The 20,261-nt window shown below is 42.5% G+C and overlaps 2 protein-coding genes across 2 annotated transcripts; one reads left to right on the top strand and one right to left on the bottom strand.

Moving 5' to 3' along the window:
- The first annotated feature begins 2,248 nt into the window (after window positions 1-2,248).
- LOC128500484 (histone-lysine N-methyltransferase SETMAR) lies at window positions 2,249-6,428 on the top strand. Its single transcript, XM_053469644.1, has 3 exons — window positions 2,249-2,332; window positions 4,615-5,025; window positions 6,321-6,428. The coding sequence occupies exons 1-3, from the start codon at window positions 2,249-2,251 to the stop codon at window positions 6,327-6,329; spliced, it is 504 nt and encodes a 167-aa protein (XP_053325619.1). The 3' UTR covers window positions 6,330-6,428.
- On the bottom strand, window positions 5,984-18,752 carry SUMF1 (sulfatase modifying factor 1). The gene is made up of 9 exons (XM_053469812.1): window positions 18,529-18,752; window positions 17,611-17,784; window positions 17,078-17,152; window positions 13,484-13,566; window positions 12,691-12,813; window positions 10,343-10,457; window positions 9,628-9,741; window positions 8,996-9,055; window positions 5,984-6,500 (listed from the first exon to the last, which is right to left on the bottom strand). The coding sequence occupies exons 1-9, from the start codon at window positions 18,748-18,750 to the stop codon at window positions 6,402-6,404; spliced, it is 1,065 nt and encodes a 354-aa protein (XP_053325787.1). The 5' UTR covers window positions 18,751-18,752; the 3' UTR covers window positions 5,984-6,401.
- Between the last annotated feature and the right edge of the window lie 1,509 nt (window positions 18,753-20,261).

The following is a 20,261-nucleotide window of genomic DNA, read 5'->3' as shown; positions in this document are numbered from 1 at the left end:
ATGAACTTGCGGTACACGACACAGAACAGAACGTTCAGACACATATACAGCAGGACGAAAAACACGCAGATAACCGGCAAACACTTCTCTGCGCATTTCTGCTGTGATTCCTCCCCAGAAGACCCCGTGTCATTTCCTCCGCCATCGATCTGTAACGGGATCAAAACTAAAAGCAGGACGATCAGGAGCTCTGAGATAGAGCCGCAGCGTCCCATTTTCACAAGTGATCTGCTTCTCGCTGAGCTCCTCACTTGTTGTGAAAGAGGCTATTATGACATCACTGGCTTGATGTCACGGTAAGCAGCTCTGATTGGAGCAGACAAAGCTTTAGGATGCTTGGATGTCATAGATTTCCATGGTAACGCCTTAGCATCCATTCCATGAGTTTGTAGTTTATTTACATTAACCCCTTCATGACCCATGATATATACCCTATAAAGAGCAAACATTTAATTCAATTCCATTTGTCAGAAACCCGCCGGCGGATCGGCCCCATCCGGCCCCCATCTGGTCGCCCGTTTCTCCTGCTACTTAATCAGTCGTTGGTCTCGGATTCAGGAGCCGTGTGATTTTCCCGCGCATGTTTAACGTACAGACTGATGACATTTTCTAATAAAAGACACGCAGAGAGCGTCAGGATTTTGTATGATTAATGTTTTTCACAAAATGATAAATTCAAATAATTTTCTTTACTGATTTCCCTCTAATACTTTGTAGAAACCACTCCTTCGTTAATTTAGGGAACATCTCACAGATTAACCATTAAATTCTATATAAAATTTGTGGATTTTCAGATCGTCAGAACGGTCATTCTCTGCTATGTTAGAATCCCAACTGTTGGCCAAATCTTTACAATGACAGATGCACCTTAACCCTATGAGTGCTGGGGGCACATTTATGGCTATTTTAATTACATGCACGGTACATACCTGGGAGCTTACTAACTCCAGCTAACCTGAGCCATCCCTCTTTGGGTCTAGCCACATGAGGGACGGGGTTAGCCACGAATGTGGGCGGAGCAGACTGTGTACATGGGCAGGGCTAGCCCCAAACAATATAAATGTGTATGGGGTGGGAGGAGAATAGAGCAGGGAGTGGGCGTGCCTAAATACCACTCCTCCCACCCAGAGATCGAGCACCATGGCCCAGAGAACCGGAGAAGCAGCACTTCACCAGGAGTCTTCGGGTGAAACCCAGAGAGTTCCCAGATATGCCCATGTAGCTTTATTGCCAGTCCTATCCAGCCTGCGTGATGCAGGTGGCTACACAAGTGTAGCACATGGCTGTGTTTATCCAGGAAGCTACACGTGTGTCATTTATCAGCCTCAAGCCTTAAAGTGCCAGGGCCAATTTTAATTCCTAACCCAGAACGGGAGCTCAACACGTCGCAGGAGAACCCGTCCTTCCTAACGGCACACAGGAGGCCAGTGAGCTCAACTGCTGGGGTCATGGATGACAAGTCAAGCGGAATTGGCTTCACTCAAACCCGGCCCCTCTCAGTACAATCAGTGGCCACATACCACCCTATAGCCCTCATTCCTTCCTCTTGTGTGGCCTTTAGGTTACTTTTCCTACAGGATCCTTAAAAAATAAATGAAGTAAACGTTTTGTCAAATATAACATATATTTTACTCAATATTATAATTCATGATGAAATGGACTAAATAAAACTGTAATACTTTACAGACCTGCGGTAAGTAATACATACACAGTATAGCGGGATTTATACCGCTGGGAGCAGCCATCTCACCGGATTTCACTGATTTCTACCAATGACCTGCCAGCGCTTGAATCTGTGGCTTATAGCTCCCATCATGCGTAGCCAATTATCGCCAATTGCCTTAGCTCTATACCTTGGCCTGTAATAATTTGGCTGATGATAATTCCATGGGTTTAATGCACAATGGATATTTGTTTAAGAAAAGGTGACAGTTCTATGGGCTTCTAATCAAATGTCATGTAATATTTGGACCAAGTCTATGGCCCTTTACGTGATTTTTATATTAATCAGGTGATGTAATATGCATTTATTTAATGCCTTTTTGAGTAAACTAAGCATTTACATTTATTTTTATGACAACAGCCTCTAGATCACTGCTGGTGCATCTGGGTGGCACAGAATGTTTTACTTATTACTATCACCAGAGGGCGCCAGCGCACTGTAATTATTCCTAGTACCGCCCCTTCGTCGGTGATTGATTAGCGATCTGACCAGTCAGAAACACTCCCGGCTTCCTACATAGTTGTAATGGAGCCGGGCGATGTGACTGGTGGGACGGAGGCTCTGCCGGTGCCGGTGTGCGGACCCTGGGAGGAAATGGATGCGTTTGAGGTGAGACCTGAGCAGCTCTGCTGCCGCAATTGGAGATAAGGCGCATGTTATTTCTGGAACATGCACTTATTACATGAATGCAGAGCATCACGTGAAATGTAGGCATACTTGTATAGTGCTAAGGGCGCTTGCATTATGGGAAATGTAGTTTTATAGCCGACACTAGGTTTCCTTTAAAGGTATCTTTATGGCTCTGTGTGAACTACAGCACCCATAAGTCTCAGTTTATTTTTGGAGCTCTGGAAACCACAGGTATACCCCACAAGGACATGCATGTCTTATCAATGCATGTCCTGCACTGCAGTAGTAACGTAGAACGACGTGCCGGCGTCATGCTGCGACGTTGGTTCTTCTGCATCTATGTCCCTACTTGCGAGTGACCTTTAAGTAAATGACCTTAAAGTGGGGTATCCCTGTAACTGAGTATGATGAGCGTTTCGTATGTTGTGGTCAGGAACACACTTAATGTTTGCCCTTGGAAGATGGTCAGTCCGGACAAAACTCTTTCATACTTCCTAGCTGTCGTTCTTTAGGAGGGACAGTCCCTCTTTGGGCCCTGGTTTCACCCGGAGAACTCCGGGTGAAGCGCCGCTTCTTCGGGTCAACAACCAAATCCTCCAGGGTGTGGGGTCTTGACATGCCCCTCTACCCACCCATTTCCCCTTTAAATGGCGGGGGGCACCCACTCCTGGCAAGGGAAGGCGCCGGGTAGCCGGAACTCAGCATTTCTGAGGTATGCCAATCGTCCTCTGAAGAAAGTGAAGAACGGTGCTGCAGTGGTCCCCAATCTTCATCTTCTTCTACTGCGCTCCCCAATGGGGATATGAAGTCCCCTCCTTCTCTCCAAGGCCTGAGCCAAACGAGGGCTGGATGTTTTTGGATTCTCCCCAAAAAGGAGAACCCACTGAAGTCTTCAAGCGGGTATTGTGGCCAAAAGATAGAACAACCCCCCCGCACAACCCAAAAGCCTCTTCAGGGACCCAGCTCCACTGTGACATTCCAGTGACCGTATCAGGTGCATACAGAAATCAAACATACAATAAAATATCGGAATGTACTCTATTATGTAGATGTCAACATTCCCAATTCGGTTGCTTCAGTCCTAATAGCGGCAGTCATGTCCTGTGCCACCATAATAACTAGACTTGGGCGCCGGCCAACTCTTCGTGTTCGTGGGGGGGGGGAAATCTTTGTATTCTGAGAATATTCACCCGTTCGCGTGTTCGGTTCTGGTGAATATTCGTGTACATTCTTCGTGTTCCTTTTTTTCTGTTTTTTGTAGAAGGGGTTAATACGGGGTTAGCGCGGTACAGACTACGCAGCTTTGGCGCCGGGATTTTAAATGTCCGTCTGAGCAACTCTATTGGTTGACTGCACTTCATTGGTTGATGGCACATGAGCCCCCTGCTGGCGACCAATAGAGTCGCTCGTACAGACTTTTAAAATCCTGGTGCTGGAACTTGGCCGGCAAAGACCACTGATCTCCCTGCTCCAACAGTTAAAGGTCCTTTATTGGTCGCTCGTACGTAAGGTGATGATTTCAAACTAACTTTGGGACTTTTATGTAAAATTTATACCACCGTATTAACTCTGCTGGCATGTATTGTATGTGGTTAACCCAGCTTACCTTTCCCTGTGCCAAACTACCATAAAATAAGAGAAATTTAGACCCAAAACTGTAGGAAACACAGTGGATAGACCCTGAAATGTTAGATCCCATGGGATCTATCCGATCTAGACCTTGGGGAGCCAACATGGACCAGAGTTAGGTCTTCTTAGTAGGGAGATAGTGTGTGAGCAGAAGCTGATCCAGCCAAAGTCTCCTAGAAGTCTAGAAGCCAAATCCAGCCCGGTGAGCCGAGCCCAAGTGCTGCATTGGCTCACAAGATTCCACTAGTCTTCCTAATGAACGTGTTAATATCTGAGTGGCATTATATAACTTTATTTAGTGTATAGAACTATAAAGTCTAAGGTTTGTACGCAGTGTTTGCTGGAGCGTCTATACATTTCCCAGATATGGAGATATTAGGATTGAATTCTGATTCACACCTTTAGGCAAAATGTAACAAGTCCCATTGTACTGTGCAGCGAAGAACAGATTCCAGCTTTTTTTAGGATTATGTAATATGTCATTCAACAGCCAATAACAGATTTTGCAATATATCGCCCATTTTGGACTGCGTTTCTGTAACCCTTTCATCTCCTCCTGGAGCAAAGCTTGGCTTACACAATACATGTTGGTTGCACTCTATATTAATCTCCGGACATGTATCTTCTCACAGTACACACCAGAGCTGCTGGCAGGACCTGGAACCGAAGAAGATCCGGGAGAAGTGACCATCCGTGGCTGTGAGTGCCGCGATAACAGCTGCTGTATGCCCGAGACCTGCACATGTCTGCCGCACGGAGCGAACTATGCGAACCGCACCATTTTAGACAACCAGAGGCCTATCCTGGAATGTAACATTATGTGTCAGTGTGGGGAGGCCTGTCCCAACAGAGAAACACAGACAGGGCTGCAGTTTCGGCTTAAAGTGCTTAAGCTTCCCGGGAAAGGCTGGGGACTGCTCACGGAGGAGGACATCCCAAAGGGCCGGTTTGTATGTGAATACGCAGGGGAGGTTCTAGGCTTCGAAGAGGCCAGCCGCAGGATCCACTCCCAGAAACCCAGCGACAACAACTACATTATCGCGGTACGCGAGCACCTCCACGGAGGACGGATGCTTCAGACGTTTGTGGACCCGACCCGTAAAGGGAACGTGGGCCGGTTTTTGAACCACTCTTGCCAACCGAACCTTTTCATGGTACCAGTGCGCACCCACTCCATGGTTCCCAAGCTGGCACTGTTTGCAGGCCGAAGTATCCTGGCCGGGGAAGAACTATGTTACGATTACTCTGGGATCTCTTTTAACCCCGTCCCTGGTGAGGAGACTCCAAAGCCAGGCAAAGAGAATATTGTTCCGAGCTTCTGCAAGAGGTGTTTGTGTGGAACTGCATCCTGCTCGGGCTACCTTCCGTTTGATGACTCTTTGTACAAAGCAGGAACCGATTAGCCCCTTGAAGAACCTATAAAACCACTGTTGACCTCAAGTGCCGCATCGGTAACCCAACAAGTAGGGATCAGACAGTTTTCTAACAGACGGCCAAGCCTGTTTAACAACAGATCAGATGCCAGCATGCACGGGCTTTTTATAATGGATTACCAAGGAAATTTGGCAGAGTTTCTCTTTTGTTGTTGAGGCCGTGCATTTATTTGTATAAGTGATCTGTGTATAAAGACAGACAAAGCTCAAAACCTCCGATAAAGGTAAATGAAAGTGCTGGCGATCCAATCGCTGCCTGCAGAAACCCCTGTTTTTTTCCCAAAGGTCGTTTTGGGAAAAGAGGGGATGAGGAAGCCACTATGTGTGGCATGGCCATTTAGGCCTATTTTATCAACCATGTATATCATACATGTTTGATGCTCAAAGGGTTAAAATGACATAAGGCACAAAAATGAGCATGGAGATTAAAAAAAAGAAAAAATCCTAAAGGGGGGGTCTTACCTATACCTAAATCCACTCTATACTTTTCAAATCCATAAGCCCCGCCAAACTTAAATCATGAAATATGTGGAATAATCAAACACACAAATTCACAAAGACAACCCAATCATAATTAACACAATCATTTTATTATTAACTTAGAAAAAAGTCATAAAAAGCAATGTTAATGTTTTCTTCCCTCGGCATAGGATGGACGTTTTCTTTGTATAAAAATCTGCGCAAAAACCAGCTTCCTCCGGTGGCGGATCCGCACAGCTGTATCGTATCAAGATACGGCTTATTATACTTTAAAAGGCAATTAGAGACACCCCCACAAAGCTTTTTATACGAACGTTTCCTGAATCTCCTTCGTCACTGCGTGGAGTGCAATTATTATACAGTACAGAATTTAAGGAGTCCATTAAAAAAAAAAAATCACAATATCTTCAGTAATTTCTTCACAGAAAGTTTAAAGGAATACACGCGGGAGGCTCTTCTTATTTCATTCTGCTTCTCATAGTGTACGATGGCCCATCCGGACCGGGCTATTCTGCGTCTGCAGCACATCGGAAGCCCAGATTGGAGGATGAGCTGTCAGCTGTGTTCTGACTGCGTGCGGCACATCGGTACCTATAGCAGTATGACTAAGAGAAGGAAATAATAAACATGTATTTAATTAAAAAGGACATTATATATATATATATATATATATATATATATATATATTACACACCACTGTATTATAAACTCTCTGCTTTTTGGTTCTACCTGTTATAAAAGTTTAACAATAAATTGTCTCTTGGTCTTGTATTATGTCCCCCAACTCCTCTCTCTCGTCTATGCACTATTTTTATTATTATTATTATTATTAAACCCTGCTGTCCCATGTATCTACTATATTCTCAGTGGAGTGAATCTTTCTTACAAGCTTTTGATCCTCTAGTCTTAGAGCGTAACACCCTTCTGTAGCAAAAAAGTATTCCTTTAATATTTTTCTATCATTTCCCTTCTGTCCCCCCATCTTTCCTACATAAAATAAATTCATGAATTCTTATGTTTAAAGCGCCGCAGCTGTAAGCCAACTATGCATACCTCGAAATGAGAAATTCATCTACTCTACGGGGATCAATAATTTACACTTTCCCGATAAACATTACTTTGCCGTCACCCGGTTTTTATTTCCGCGTTACAAAGTCTCTGTTTTATTACATGCATGAAGGGGCTGAAGCTGTATTTAAAGCTTAGATTCCGCAGAGACGTCTTTATTTGATGGTGTTGTGTAAATATACTAAAAAAATCTGTAGAAGCTTATACGGCATCCACTATATCTCCGTTTCATATTCCTGCAAAGATTTGTAAAGGAAAACTGTAGAAAATGAAATCAGATGTTTTGTAACGAACACTTAAAAAATGTAATCTGTTCTACATTAATAGGAGTTACCTGGCCGTCGAAGCTGCACGCAATGATAAAATATGCACCTTCTGATACTTTGTAAAGCGGTAAAAGCCTGAATGATGTATAAATGATACGTATCCGACAGCTATTTTAGGTTTTGCGTTTGTAATCCTGGGGGTTTTACCCCAGTATGTAATGATGAAAGACAGATGTTTAAATAAGTAGCGCAGGGTGTTTCCTCTATAGCATTTACTAATACAAATTATTCCACGGCTTTGCTTCAATGTATAAATGAACCAAGATTTTCTATGAGGACATTTGCATTGATGTGTAAATTATGCCCGCTCCTGACATCAGAGACAATGTGCCAACTGTTACTTAAGGAGCAGTTTATTGTCTCTGACCCCCTGTAAAGAAAAACCTGATCTAGAAGCTGCAGCCCAGTTGCTGCAGTTGCCCTCTTCTACCCCGTAGTCCTGCATTTTTTGCCAAGCAGGCAGTCAGTTGTGGGAAAGTTCTGCCATTTAAATCGACAGAAGCGTTTTCTCCACAAGGATCTGAACATGTTCTCCAATCCAATCCTGTGCTGGGACTTTGCAAGCATTTAAAGGGACTGCGCGGACATTATAAGCATTAAATCCATCTAATGGCAGGAGCGTCCATGGAGGGATGCTAGACGCAGCAGGAAGCAATGCTGGCTTTTCTCCAAAACAGGCTACCCATAGGCCTTAGGCACCAAGCATTTTAGGAGGTCATGGAAAAAAAAAAGGGGAAAGCGATTACATAAAAACCTTTGCTGAGATACAGGTGAGCTGGCTGCGGTGTGCCGACCTCTTATAGAATGTCCTTAATCCATAAGAGGAACAGCAGAGGAGAGGAAACTTCTTGGCCAACTCAACTTTGGATGCCATTATTCTTTTCCGGTTTGTCTAGCTCAAGTGCATTGAGTTTTATGGTTTTGTTTTTCTCTTGGGAATGATGGGACTTATCAGTATCCTCTCCATCACTTGCAAAGGGAGGCTTTCACAAATATTATGATATAATTATTATTATATGAATGCAAACAGAACAAAACAATATTGTTTTTTAAATAAATATATGTCAAATAGGGTAACTCGCCTTGCCAAATAGCATTCGAAAAAAATAACTTTTTGTTTTAAATATTATCTTAAAATATCATCTTCAATTTTCTTGGGCTAACGATAATTACACGTGCCAGGTCCATTTAAAGCCACATTTGCTTCAGATTGGGTTCCCCCTGTGTTCATTCAAAATCGCAGCTTCAGAAGAAAAAAGCAGAAAATCAAAGTGTTTTTGTAAATTGCCTGTTTGAGATCCGCGGTGAAACGGTAAACAGGCAGAGAGCAGTGATTAGGAAGCTAAAATTATCCGCAGAATCGTCAGATGGTCTATAAACTGCCACTGAAAACTCGGAACGGTTAGCACCAAGCGGAAGATGTGCTGAGAAATACTCGTGATCGGTCTCACCCACGTGCCTCGCAGCGACTTGAACATCAAACTCCCAGAAAGGGTACTTTCAGCAAGTACTGGGGGGAGTCAGAGAACTTGGCTTTTGTCGAAGAGTTGCCCGCGAGCCGTTCTTAGTGGCAACGCATTCAGTACAAACAAAGTGCTCCTACATCTCGGGGGTTAGTAGGTATTCACCCTTTTATCTCACGAGCACAGAACTGCAAAGGGTTAATAAGTAAAAATTTAGAAAACTATTTGGTTTAGGTTACTTACCTTGTGGCACATATACGATCCTCCCTTCTTCACCCGGTCTGTTCCTGACAATGGGCCTTTCTGCAAAGACAAGCACCTTCGATTAGGATTCGAAACAGAGGCAGATAAGAGCCATTCGGCCCATCTAGTCTGCCCTATGTAACCGATGTAACCAACTCAAGCCTTAATTAGTATTTCATCTTGTCTTAGACATAAGCCTCTCCCATGAGTGTTTAAATTCCCTCACTATATCAGGCTCTACCACTTCTGGCAGGAGACAGTTCCACTTATCTACCACCCTGTCAGTAAAGTAAAACATCCTACCATGACTTCTTAACCTCTGCCCCTCTAGTCTTATTAGGACTGCTTCTTCAAATATTTCTACATTTTTTATTTTATTCTAGAACATTGTGAATAGCGCGCAATCTGTAAGTAGAGACGAACGTATACAATAGGCATGACACAGGGTGAGGAAAAGAGGCGGCAGAGAGGCTTCCGAACAATAATCTGTGAGTCAGAAGCAGATTTTCTGCGGCTCCTACATGGTAAAGCGTCTCCGCGGCCCCGTTACATGCTTCCAGAGAAGAGTCCAAGGCAGGTCCCCTCCACGAGGACAGGAGAACGAGGCGTACGGAAGCTTAACGGGCTCTTACCGGATTATAAGCCGCGGCAGCTGAATGATTTGTATCCCACCAGTCCGACGTCCACTCCCACGCGTTTCCCACCATGTTATACAGTCCGTACCCGTTTGGAGGGAAAGCAGTTACCTGTGAAGGAGAATCAGATATCATCTACGGGAGAACTAGATAAAGCACTACAGGTGGTATCGCAATATGGGGCTCACACAGACCCCGGAAGGTCCCATGATCCTCAGGACTCTGGTCAATGTGCTGAAGAACATGGGGGCTATAAACAGAAAGCCCCCAGTCATTGATCCACATGGTTTTGCCATACACAGGCTCCACACAGATATATGTGGAGCACACATATGTAAGAAGATCAATCGGCCTGCATTATCATAGTCCCGTCTAAAGCATATGTAGTTGGGTTTAAGGGTAGATTCAGAGCCTGAGCTCAGGAGGAGTAACGTTGGCCCCGCTCTGCTGCAGGAACATGCGCACTGCTATCATCAGAATAACTTGTGGCCCCCCAGCCCCGTAGTCTATTCCTGGCCAGTACAACCCATGTGGCTTATGTGTGATAAGGCCAAGCCAGCCACGGGGAAAACGATCGTGAGGAACACACAAGGAGAAGACTGGGAGCTCCATTACCGTTCTACACTGGAGGACATCCATGGATCACCCCCTACGGTAGAAGCAGCGCCATTTTACTGCTTGTATACCGTGCATCAAGAAGTCAGGTACTCACAGGAGATGTTTGCACGAAGCCATCTTCTCCGGTATTGTTGGTTGGAAAAATCCCTTGCCAAAGATTAGCGAAATGTTCCCCTCTGGGCTGTAACTTGTTCCCCCATGGAAAGAGCCTTCGTAATAACAAGATGTGAAGCTCATTAGAGACACAATTCAGCACAACACATGATTTATTGAGATTAACCCTCCTGGTGCCACACAGGGCGAGAATTTAGGAGCAAATCGAAATACTGTGATATTTTGTACATATGTTTATATCTTGGTCAATAAGCATTTTAAAGAAGTAAGTATTTAAAAGGAACACTTTAATTCCCACCCAATAGAAGAAGATTCATTCAGTTTGTATTGGAATCATATGCAATGTATATATTTGTCTGGACGAATCTATTACTATAGGTAGTAGCATCTCCAACGAATCCAGCACTTTACCCGCAATACTACCGTTCAGAAGAACAGCTGGCATACAATGGGGTTTATTCACTAAACTGAGAATTGGACTGAAACCTTTAATCTCATTGCATTAACTATACATTAAAAGGGACTCCAGCTATCACATGAACATAATATTCATAGTGTGCCTTTTGCAAATAAATGGGGGCTCTACAGAATCCCCCTATATGCATTTGCCCCTTCCACAGCCCCCCAGCTGAGGGTAGAGGTCTGCAGGGCTGCAGCTTCTACTTCAGTATATTTATTTAAGGGGGGGGGGTAGGGTTACTCACAGAGTACTTTCATATGTATTCTTCTTTAGTGTGGATGTCAGGGACAGTGAGCTGTACCTTGAATGGTCCAAGAACGCACCAAGAATGGTCAGCCCAGGAAAGTCTCTCCTGTAGAGTGGGCCCTGCACAATGTATGGTTAATGTGGCTAGCTGACATACCGCGTCTATAATTCAGTATTTAATGAATAAACTCCAATGTGCTCTGGATGCTGTAAGTGCATTAAAAGGCTATAACACCGACTTATTCAATGCTCTCATAAAATAAGTTTATTATGTGATCAGGCAATAGGGAACAGCTTGGCTGCAGAACAAATAACTTTACCAACATAGACCTTAATAGAAAGCCAGCCTTCTACTGTCTCTTAGTAAACAATAGACATCCCCCCCGAGATAAAATTAAACTAACAATACTAAATAAGACAATGCATCTTAAGATGTAATCTTAATGTTTCCAAATTAATGTTGTTCTTTATTGTCCTTTAAGCCGGCAACTTGGCAGGACCTTTATCTCTCAGGGATCACACAGAAAATGCCTTCTGCTATTATGGAAATAACAAGTGGCTCTTTATGGCTTCTTTGAGAGTTAAGGATTTCTATTTTAAGCAGTCTAATCTTTAAATCACAATTCTGGACAATCTGAGCGTGGCGCAAGTCATAAAAGCAGTATCTCATTGTACTGGATTCTGGGACAAACAGAGGAGTCCAAGTTCCAAAGCATTTGGCTCGATAAAGAAATAAGGAGAATATGCCATATTCTCCCGGATTACAACTCGTACCCAATTAAAGGCAGCACCCTTATAATTTGGTGCCATTTTAAAGACATTTTTATTTATTTTTTTAAGAAAAAACACACATTAGCAAAAAGGGCGAAGCAGTATTTTCCAGCACAGAATGAGCGAACAGGGAGGAACTAATTTTATGAGCTTGTGCTGCCAGGGGACTGCATTACCAACAGACCGCTTCTGAAAGTGCTCTATTCCACTGGTCTGTTTGCGCACTGGTAGTACCGCCAGCGATCCTAAATATATAAACCCCGAATTTAGAGCTTTAAAGATTTAAATTAGGGGGCAAAGTGTGGCATATAACAGGGACAATACGGTCGTCGACATCCGTGAAATGAAACCCAAGATTTAAGGCACAACCATTAACCCATTAAAGGTGCACTCCAGTCCTCTCATGCACTTTAATGCTTATCAGTTAATTTACCTTTTCATGCAAACAAGCAGAAACCCCCATCTGTTTGCCTTGCAGAAGAGGTCCATCTCCTGCTCAGCAGTGCGCATGATACTTACCGACGACCGGCTGCAGCACTGGATACCAAGAGAATTACCAGGGGCTAAATGTGCATTCAAGGACAGCAAACAAATGGTCCCTTTAACCCTTGATGGGCCTTTGGTTTGTAAACAGTTAAACATCATCGGTCAAGACTATGGCGAGGATGCCAACTCAGGGAACAAGGCATTCCAATAAGCCAGGGGGACTGTGGGCTAAAACGACAGGGTTTCAACGGCTCATTGTCTCTAAATCAAAAGAAGGACAATTTCAGATTAACGTCTGATTAATCCCTGGAGACAGATCCTTAGGACGGGTTATGAATGCTGCAATCACATGCACGGGAACTCACCTGTTCTCCAGTCCTCCGCGGCAGGCATATTCCCATTCAGCTTCTGTAGGAAGGCGCTTTCCTGCCCAGGTACAGAATGCCGTTGCATCGTTCCACGACACGTGGAGAACCGGATGATCCATCCTGACCCAAAGCAAGGATAAAGCAGATTATGGCCACATCCAGTAATAGTATGCAAACATCTTATTTTTCAAAGTGACTTCAAAATTGTAGACATTCTATTTATCTTTAAATAATTCAATACCGGTATCTGCCGTTACTATCTGAAATCAAACTTTGTTTGTCTTGTGAATGCTGTCATCACTTGAGAAAAAGTTTTTTATTGCTAATTAACTGCTTATCATCTGCAATTATGGTGTAAGCAAAGCCTTACATATTTAGTGAGTTTGCAATTTAAGTTCCAAACCTTCTACACTATGCAGACCTAGCGGACTATTTGTGTCTTTCCAAACTTTTCAAATAAAAAGTATTCGTTTGAAAACAGCAGGGAGTGATTTGCCAGCAATTGGGACATTAAACAGAACATAAGGCAGGGTCATCAAAAAAAGTCTAAACTTTGTTTTCTATGGACATCATATAGGTTCATCCGCAGAAGGTTATTGCACCGCAGGCAAGAAAACCCCCAATATATTTCCCAGCATGAATAGGATGATGTTTCACTCAATTATTGTGTGTTTATAGTGATCTCTATAGACTATCCCATAGATAAATGTCAATTTGAAGCAGAGCAGAGCAAGTGTTCATGTGATCGCAGCTATACCTGATATATATTATATAAATATTCATCCTGTACCTTTCTGAGATATCAGAGTCGGGACCTTCAGGGTGTCTCCAGTTGGCACCTTTCACGGGAAGCCACCAGGGCGCAGCAGCAACCTGAAAGAAAGACACGCGGTCACGTCATCGCTGTACATCTTCTCCACTCCACGTGAAGGGGACATGTGTCACATGCATTCTTTATTCTCTCTTGGATGTACAGAACAAACTGTCAGCAAGAACAAAATGCCCTCTAAGCAGAATCGCAAGGAGAATTAAAACGGCAGCAAGAATAAAACGCCCGCTAATCGTAAGCACAAGGAGAATTCAAAGGGATTTACCGTTTTCTGATGACCTCAGATCTTATTGCACGGCTTTATAAAATGTATAGTAGCGATATTGAGAGCTATACGTAATGCATCAGACTAAATGTGTCCTTACCCCAAAAAGGACACAGTGAGTGTAGAAATAAGTACCATAATCATCAGACACAGACAAAAATGTTGTCAAGTAGAAATAATTCAGCGAATAAACCCAAAAGTTTGTTTGCTTGGCGAATTCTCACTAATTCACGGTCAAATGGTGAAATCACAAAACGCAGCAGCAGCAAAAGTGTTAATTGCGCGGAGTACAGTACCTTTTAAATTGTCTCGGGAGGACGCTAGGATTATAATAGCTCTCCATCTAATTAGCACAAATTATAATTAGTTGCGAGATATGTGCCCCCTGTGTATGCCGCAGTTAATGCAAGTTTTTCTGATCACGGCTCGAGTGCAGCTAACGGGACTGTGAAGAGTGAAACTGCAGCCAGCGGACATAAAACCAGATTGCTTTGTAAATCCAGAGATTTATAAACCGCGTAGTTATATACAGAGTTTATTGGATGCGAAAATATATTACATTTGTTCTGCGTCATATAATGCAGATTATCGGCAATGTATAGCCGTCTACTGGTCTGTTGTTGGCTAGATTGTAATTTAGTTCTTGGCACTAAATGAACAATCTCTCTGTTAAAAGCGACAGCATGTAATTTTTCTACATTTGCTTCGTTATCTTAGAAATATTTGGTGCCAACAAGTGGCAAAACTAGAACAACTAATCAATCTCCTGTGCTGAAGTTATTTCTCTATATCCCTTGCAAATGCTGTCACAACTAAATAGTTGCCACCAAAAAGGGATCGGTAACTTATGAAAGAATGAAATAAAAGAAAGAATGAAGAATGAAATAAAAGAAAGAATGAAGAATGAAATAATCACGCACATCAGAATGTTGGGATGGATGAGTTTCCCAATAATATATATTACTTATCTTAAAGTGGAACTGATATCCAAAAAACTTTGTGGATGACAGGAAAGGACAGCATCATCTTCTCGATCGCAGAATGCTGTATGTGTGACGGGGCATGCAGCATTCTGCGACATATTGGAAAGGATTGCCAGTGCGTGCGCATATCTTTTCTCTTGTACATTCCCAGCCAATTGGCTAGCAGACTGTATAGGTCAAAGGTTACCCCCTACATTATCATGTTTCAAAGGCAGTTTATTTTGTAAACGCCATTATATGGGTTTATTTGGTATACAGAGCGTAACATGGAGGGTTTCGGGAAAGCAGCAAGCTTTAATACGTCTCCTCTCATGCCAGTGGCTTAGCGTTGTTATTTCTGTGCATGTTTGAGATGCTGTTCTTCTGGGAACGCAGGAAGCGGTTACATTCTCGATCCCTTTGTGAGACTTTTAAAGCGGACTAGTGACCTACATACAGGGCCGCTCAAAGGTTTGGGGTCACTGAGAAATTTCCCTGATTTTGAAAGAAAAGCAAACGCCGTCCGTTAAAACAACATGAGATGGGTCAGAAATCCAGCGCAGACGCGGTTAATGTTGGAAATTGTAGCTGGAAACGGCTGATTTTTAATGTCATATCTTCACAAGCATACAGAAGTCCATTATCACTCCCATCACTCCTGTGTTCCAAGGGCACGTTGTGTTCGCTGATCCAAGTTTAGGTTTAAACGTCAAATTGATCGGTAGAAAATCCTTTTGCAATTATGTTAAACAGCTAGAAATATCCTCGTTTTACATTTAAACAGCTAAGTGACCCCAAACATTTGAACGGTAGCACAGATGAGGACCCATTTAGACATGATATGTATATATAACATGAGACGTATAACATTAAACTATAGCTTATGCAACAAAATCAATAGCGAGCATCTACTACATAATATATATATCACCAATCTATTACACAGATCTTCTTTTAACTAAAAATAAATTAAAAAACGTCAGCGGTTGGGTTGCAGAATTGTTTCTTGGCCCACTTCAGTTTGCCGTTACGTTATATTGTTAAATGGTGAATCTCTGAATATGCATATAACCCTGGCATTGACATCCCTTTCCAATTTCTTTTGTTATTACAGTTTCCATGGTTACTGCAAAGAACGTGTCATAGGTTTGAACTAACAGCTTGCGTTGCTATTTGAGATTCTCAGGAAAATGTATACACGGCTCGAGACAGCTTTGGAGCGTTAATAAAAGAAACGAAGCCTAAAATGTATATTTACTGATGTGAGTACAGACAGAAGACCCCACCGAGTTGTTACGTTACAGACGACAACCATACAGCCTCCGTCAGCCGTACCGCAGATGGATCTGCTGAATATAAAGCTGAAAGCACCTACGTGTAGTCTTTACAAATGGAAATAACCTCGTCTTTTCTATCAAATAAATAAATAAATAAAAAGACACGTAATCACATCCCGCTGCTGTCAAGGCGTAATGCTCCATAACGCAGACAATACATAGGATAATATGATTTTAATGTAAATAACATGCAGTTATAGCTGTCAAACTCCCACAAGCACCTGGCAGCTCGCAGCCACCCAAACAAGGCTTTGGTGGAAGCTCATGTTATATATTATGATATTTACCTCTCAGGCATCCATAATTGAGCAGTCAGATAAGCCCTGCACAGCCATGCGGTTTAGGATTCAACATCGTTCATTCTGGGACAGAACCCTTAATCAACATTAAACTTATACGCATCCAACATGTGCAACATCCAACATGTGCAACATCCAACATGTGCAACATCCAACATGTGCAACATCCAACATGTGCAACATCCAACATGTGCAACATCCAACATGTGCAACACCCAACATGTGCAACTGAATATGACACCTGTACCAAAAATATAGTGTAACTATCACACATACTGTGTCTAGGGTCCCCCGTCACAAATGCTGCTACCCTCATCGGCTTCGTGGAGGTCCGTGCCAGCGGCATGGGAGGGCACCATTGGGTTACTGGACCCTGCCGCTAGATTAAAAAGTCCTGCTATGCTGGGTATAATCAACTGTATACCTGGGCCAATCCATGCATCAGTGTGCACTAAACTGGCAAACAAGCTCATCATATCTGGAGAAAGGTGCCAAGTAAGTAACCAAACACCTTTCTATAATGAACATTGCTCAGAGTTCACAGAGACCGGGACAATGAAACAAACTGTTTGATTGACATGACCATGTAATAGGCGCCCAATAAAGCACTTCAGATAAAATCGGACAATAAAAGTAAATTAAATCAAGGTTTAGTACACCCCGAATATATTCAAATGATCAATTTAACTTACCGCCTTATCGATGCCACTCTTCACATCTTCACTTATCAAACCTTCAAACACAAACGAATCTCCAAATTTCTCCGCCTAGAAATATAAAATGGGATCATTAAAGTAAAGCAACGGTTTATGTGATGCTATACAATAAACAATGTACCGGCCGGCTCAAACTCTGACATTACGGGATTCTCTGAATATTTAACGTGGAACTTCCAGGCAGAATGCTATATCTGTAATCTGTAAGTGTGAACGAGCACTCGATAGTTCGAATACGTTTACCAAGTAAAATGAAGAGGTGCAAAAAACAGTTCTCATCGCATATGTAGGAGAGAGAAGAGGGAGAGGGAGATATATATGAGCAAGAAATGGTTTGGTTGGTGATGTGAAGTTGTGTTCATTAGAAAGAAAGGAAATATAACATTACCATATTTTTGGGCACATGATAGTTTTATGGCCCTGACACCCCCTCTAAAGATGAATCCACATTAAAGCATACATCCCACCTTCTTATTTTTCCTTAATCCAGGTCACGGCCACCTGCTCACCTCCGTCACGTGTCCCGTCGCTCTCACGAATGTATCAAACTCCAAGTTGCTGACTTCATACGTGTCCATATAGAAAGAGTCCAGCTGTACCTGGCGGGGTGGTCCCTCTCCATCCTGGGGTATACCAGGGTTATCGGTGCCCATGGTGAAGATTCCCGGAGGAAGCAGAACCATCTGCAGCGTGAAAAAAGGCATTACTTCCGGAACGCCTTAATATCACATTATAGAGAAATCCATTTTGTCTCCATCAGAACCTATAACTGCAGAGAATCCAGACTGAGTACTTACACTATAGCATACATTATTTATATATATATATATATATATATATATATATATATATATATATATACACACACATTATACATAGTACTCTATACTATACTTCTCTGGGACTTGTCAGTACAGGTAACCCTTGTGCAGCTAAATTAGAAAGAAACGTAGGGTATGGGGAGTACCTGAGACTTAAGTTCCACACAGTCATATACAAAGCCATACAATGAACAATTATATCCAAGAAACTACATAGTCAATGAAAAAAAAAATCTAAAGTTTTTAAATAAAGTGCTGAGACATGCGTAAAATATCTCATTTTCGCACATTACTTACCTCCCCTCTATCATGTATGAACGGTGTTCGATAAAAATGGTGGAAGTGGAATTTTTTTTACATCACTAGGGATTGAAGTGAATTTTGGCGTTTTGAGGTCATTTATGTAGCAGATTAACACATTAATATATAATTACAGACCCTGATTACAGTATGTGCAAAAAGATGTATATCTTTATATTAGATTCGGGGGGCACTTCCAGAAACAAATAACGACCGTTCTCCGCTATAGTTTGATCCTTGCGCTGTGTCTCTCCATCACTATTAATTAGTTGCCCTCTGCTACCCCCTCGCTTGCACTCCCGTTACCTCACTCCTCTCTTTTATCTCTCTGGGTACAGAATCTGCCTCGTTCGCCTCCCGGGAGTATTTAAACGCCGCGCCGTGATCATGGCTGCTTGATCCGGTGCCGCCGTCTCTGTTAGCTGCGTTACAGCCGCAATCTCCATGCGCGGAACCCGATCCGAACAGTAAAAGCAACAGCAATTGGACCCGTAGAGAATGGAAACGGTGCCCAATGGGCGCAGCCATGTTTCCCAAGTCAGGTGACAGGTCATGTGACACTATAGAACGCTATGGTACCAGGCAGCTGTCAGATCAGGGTTCTGTTTGGTACAAGCGAACGTACTGTAACTCATTTATTAGTGCGTGTTCTAATATATATGTAATTAGTTAATAAAGTTTCTTTGTTATCCATAAAAACATTAGATTTAGTTAATATTTTCTGAGGGTAGGGAAAAATAACTTCAACTCTAGGGTTATTCCTTGGATACTGATAAATGGAAGAACATATTGGTGATAGGGCTATATAAATAAGTGTATTAGTACTGACATAGCCCCAAGCATCCACACATTCACACCATCCAAGCATCCACACATTCACACCATGATCCATTGCCCACCCATTCACCCACCTCAGGGTGGGTTTAGTATAGAACAAACTTGCAAGCATCAAAATAAGGTCTATAAGCCATACAAATTCATTTTTGATCTGATTGTATCAGGCACAACAACCACCACCACTGGTTCTGAATCCAATTACCAAACGCCGCCTTTCTGATAGGATCTAATAGTGAATCCTTATCTAGGGATAAAAAAAAGTCTACAAATGTATTTGTTTACATCATCAAACATATTGAATTCATAATGAGTGCATAACTATTGCATTGCTAAATAAATGTAAAAAAATCTGCGTTCATTAAATAAAGATAATAAATTAAGTACATTATTAAACGTAAAGGAAGCAACCTTAATTTACCTGGAAGTTAAATTGTGCCTGTCACTTCTGGTCTGTGTTGTATCCTTCACGCTTGTACATATCATATAACGCTTTGTGACCCTTCATGACCCTATGCAGCTTACATCCATCAAGTGGTCCCCTGCTCCGCCTCTTCATGTCCCCTAGTGCCACTAACCCTAGGCTAACCCCAAATACATCAACACCATAAGCTGACACACACACATGCTAACACCAAACACTAACACACACTGATGCTAACACCATACACTTACACATTCTAACACCATATAATAACAGACACACGTATGCTAGCAGTAACACGCATACACTAATACATACACATATCTTCAAATCCTGCCTAGGGCCCAGCTGAGGATTAATACCTAAAACAACAGCTATTACACACATTGACTCACATACTAATATAAAACAATACATTTACACATAAACACCGACATTAGCTGACATAACTGACACCTTATATTAACACTATCATACGCTAACACACACATACTCTAATAACAAATGCTAACTCACTCCCACGCACTGTTAACATGATGCACTCACTGACACTGTTACCTTGCAGACAGTTTCTTTTTACTTTCTGTGCAAGCTGTAATGCAGAGTCACAGAGCATTGCGTTATGTGACCCAGCTGAGATCCTCCATTATAAGGGTGCCTGCTTACGTAGGCCCTAAACAGAAGAAATCACACAATAGTATCAGCGTAAGCCATGTCCCCACCAGCCCCTCAGTTTTCTCTATCAGTCTTTGCCAGATGCTCATTAGCCCCTTTATTGCCC

The sequence above is a fragment of the Spea bombifrons genome, chromosome 6 (genome assembly GCF_027358695.1).
Source record: "Spea bombifrons isolate aSpeBom1 chromosome 6, aSpeBom1.2.pri, whole genome shotgun sequence".
Taxonomy (NCBI): Eukaryota; Metazoa; Chordata; class Amphibia; order Anura; family Pelobatidae; genus Spea; species Spea bombifrons.
The sequence above is the reverse complement of the archived record's forward strand: the minus strand, read 5'-3'. Positions and strand labels throughout refer to the sequence as shown.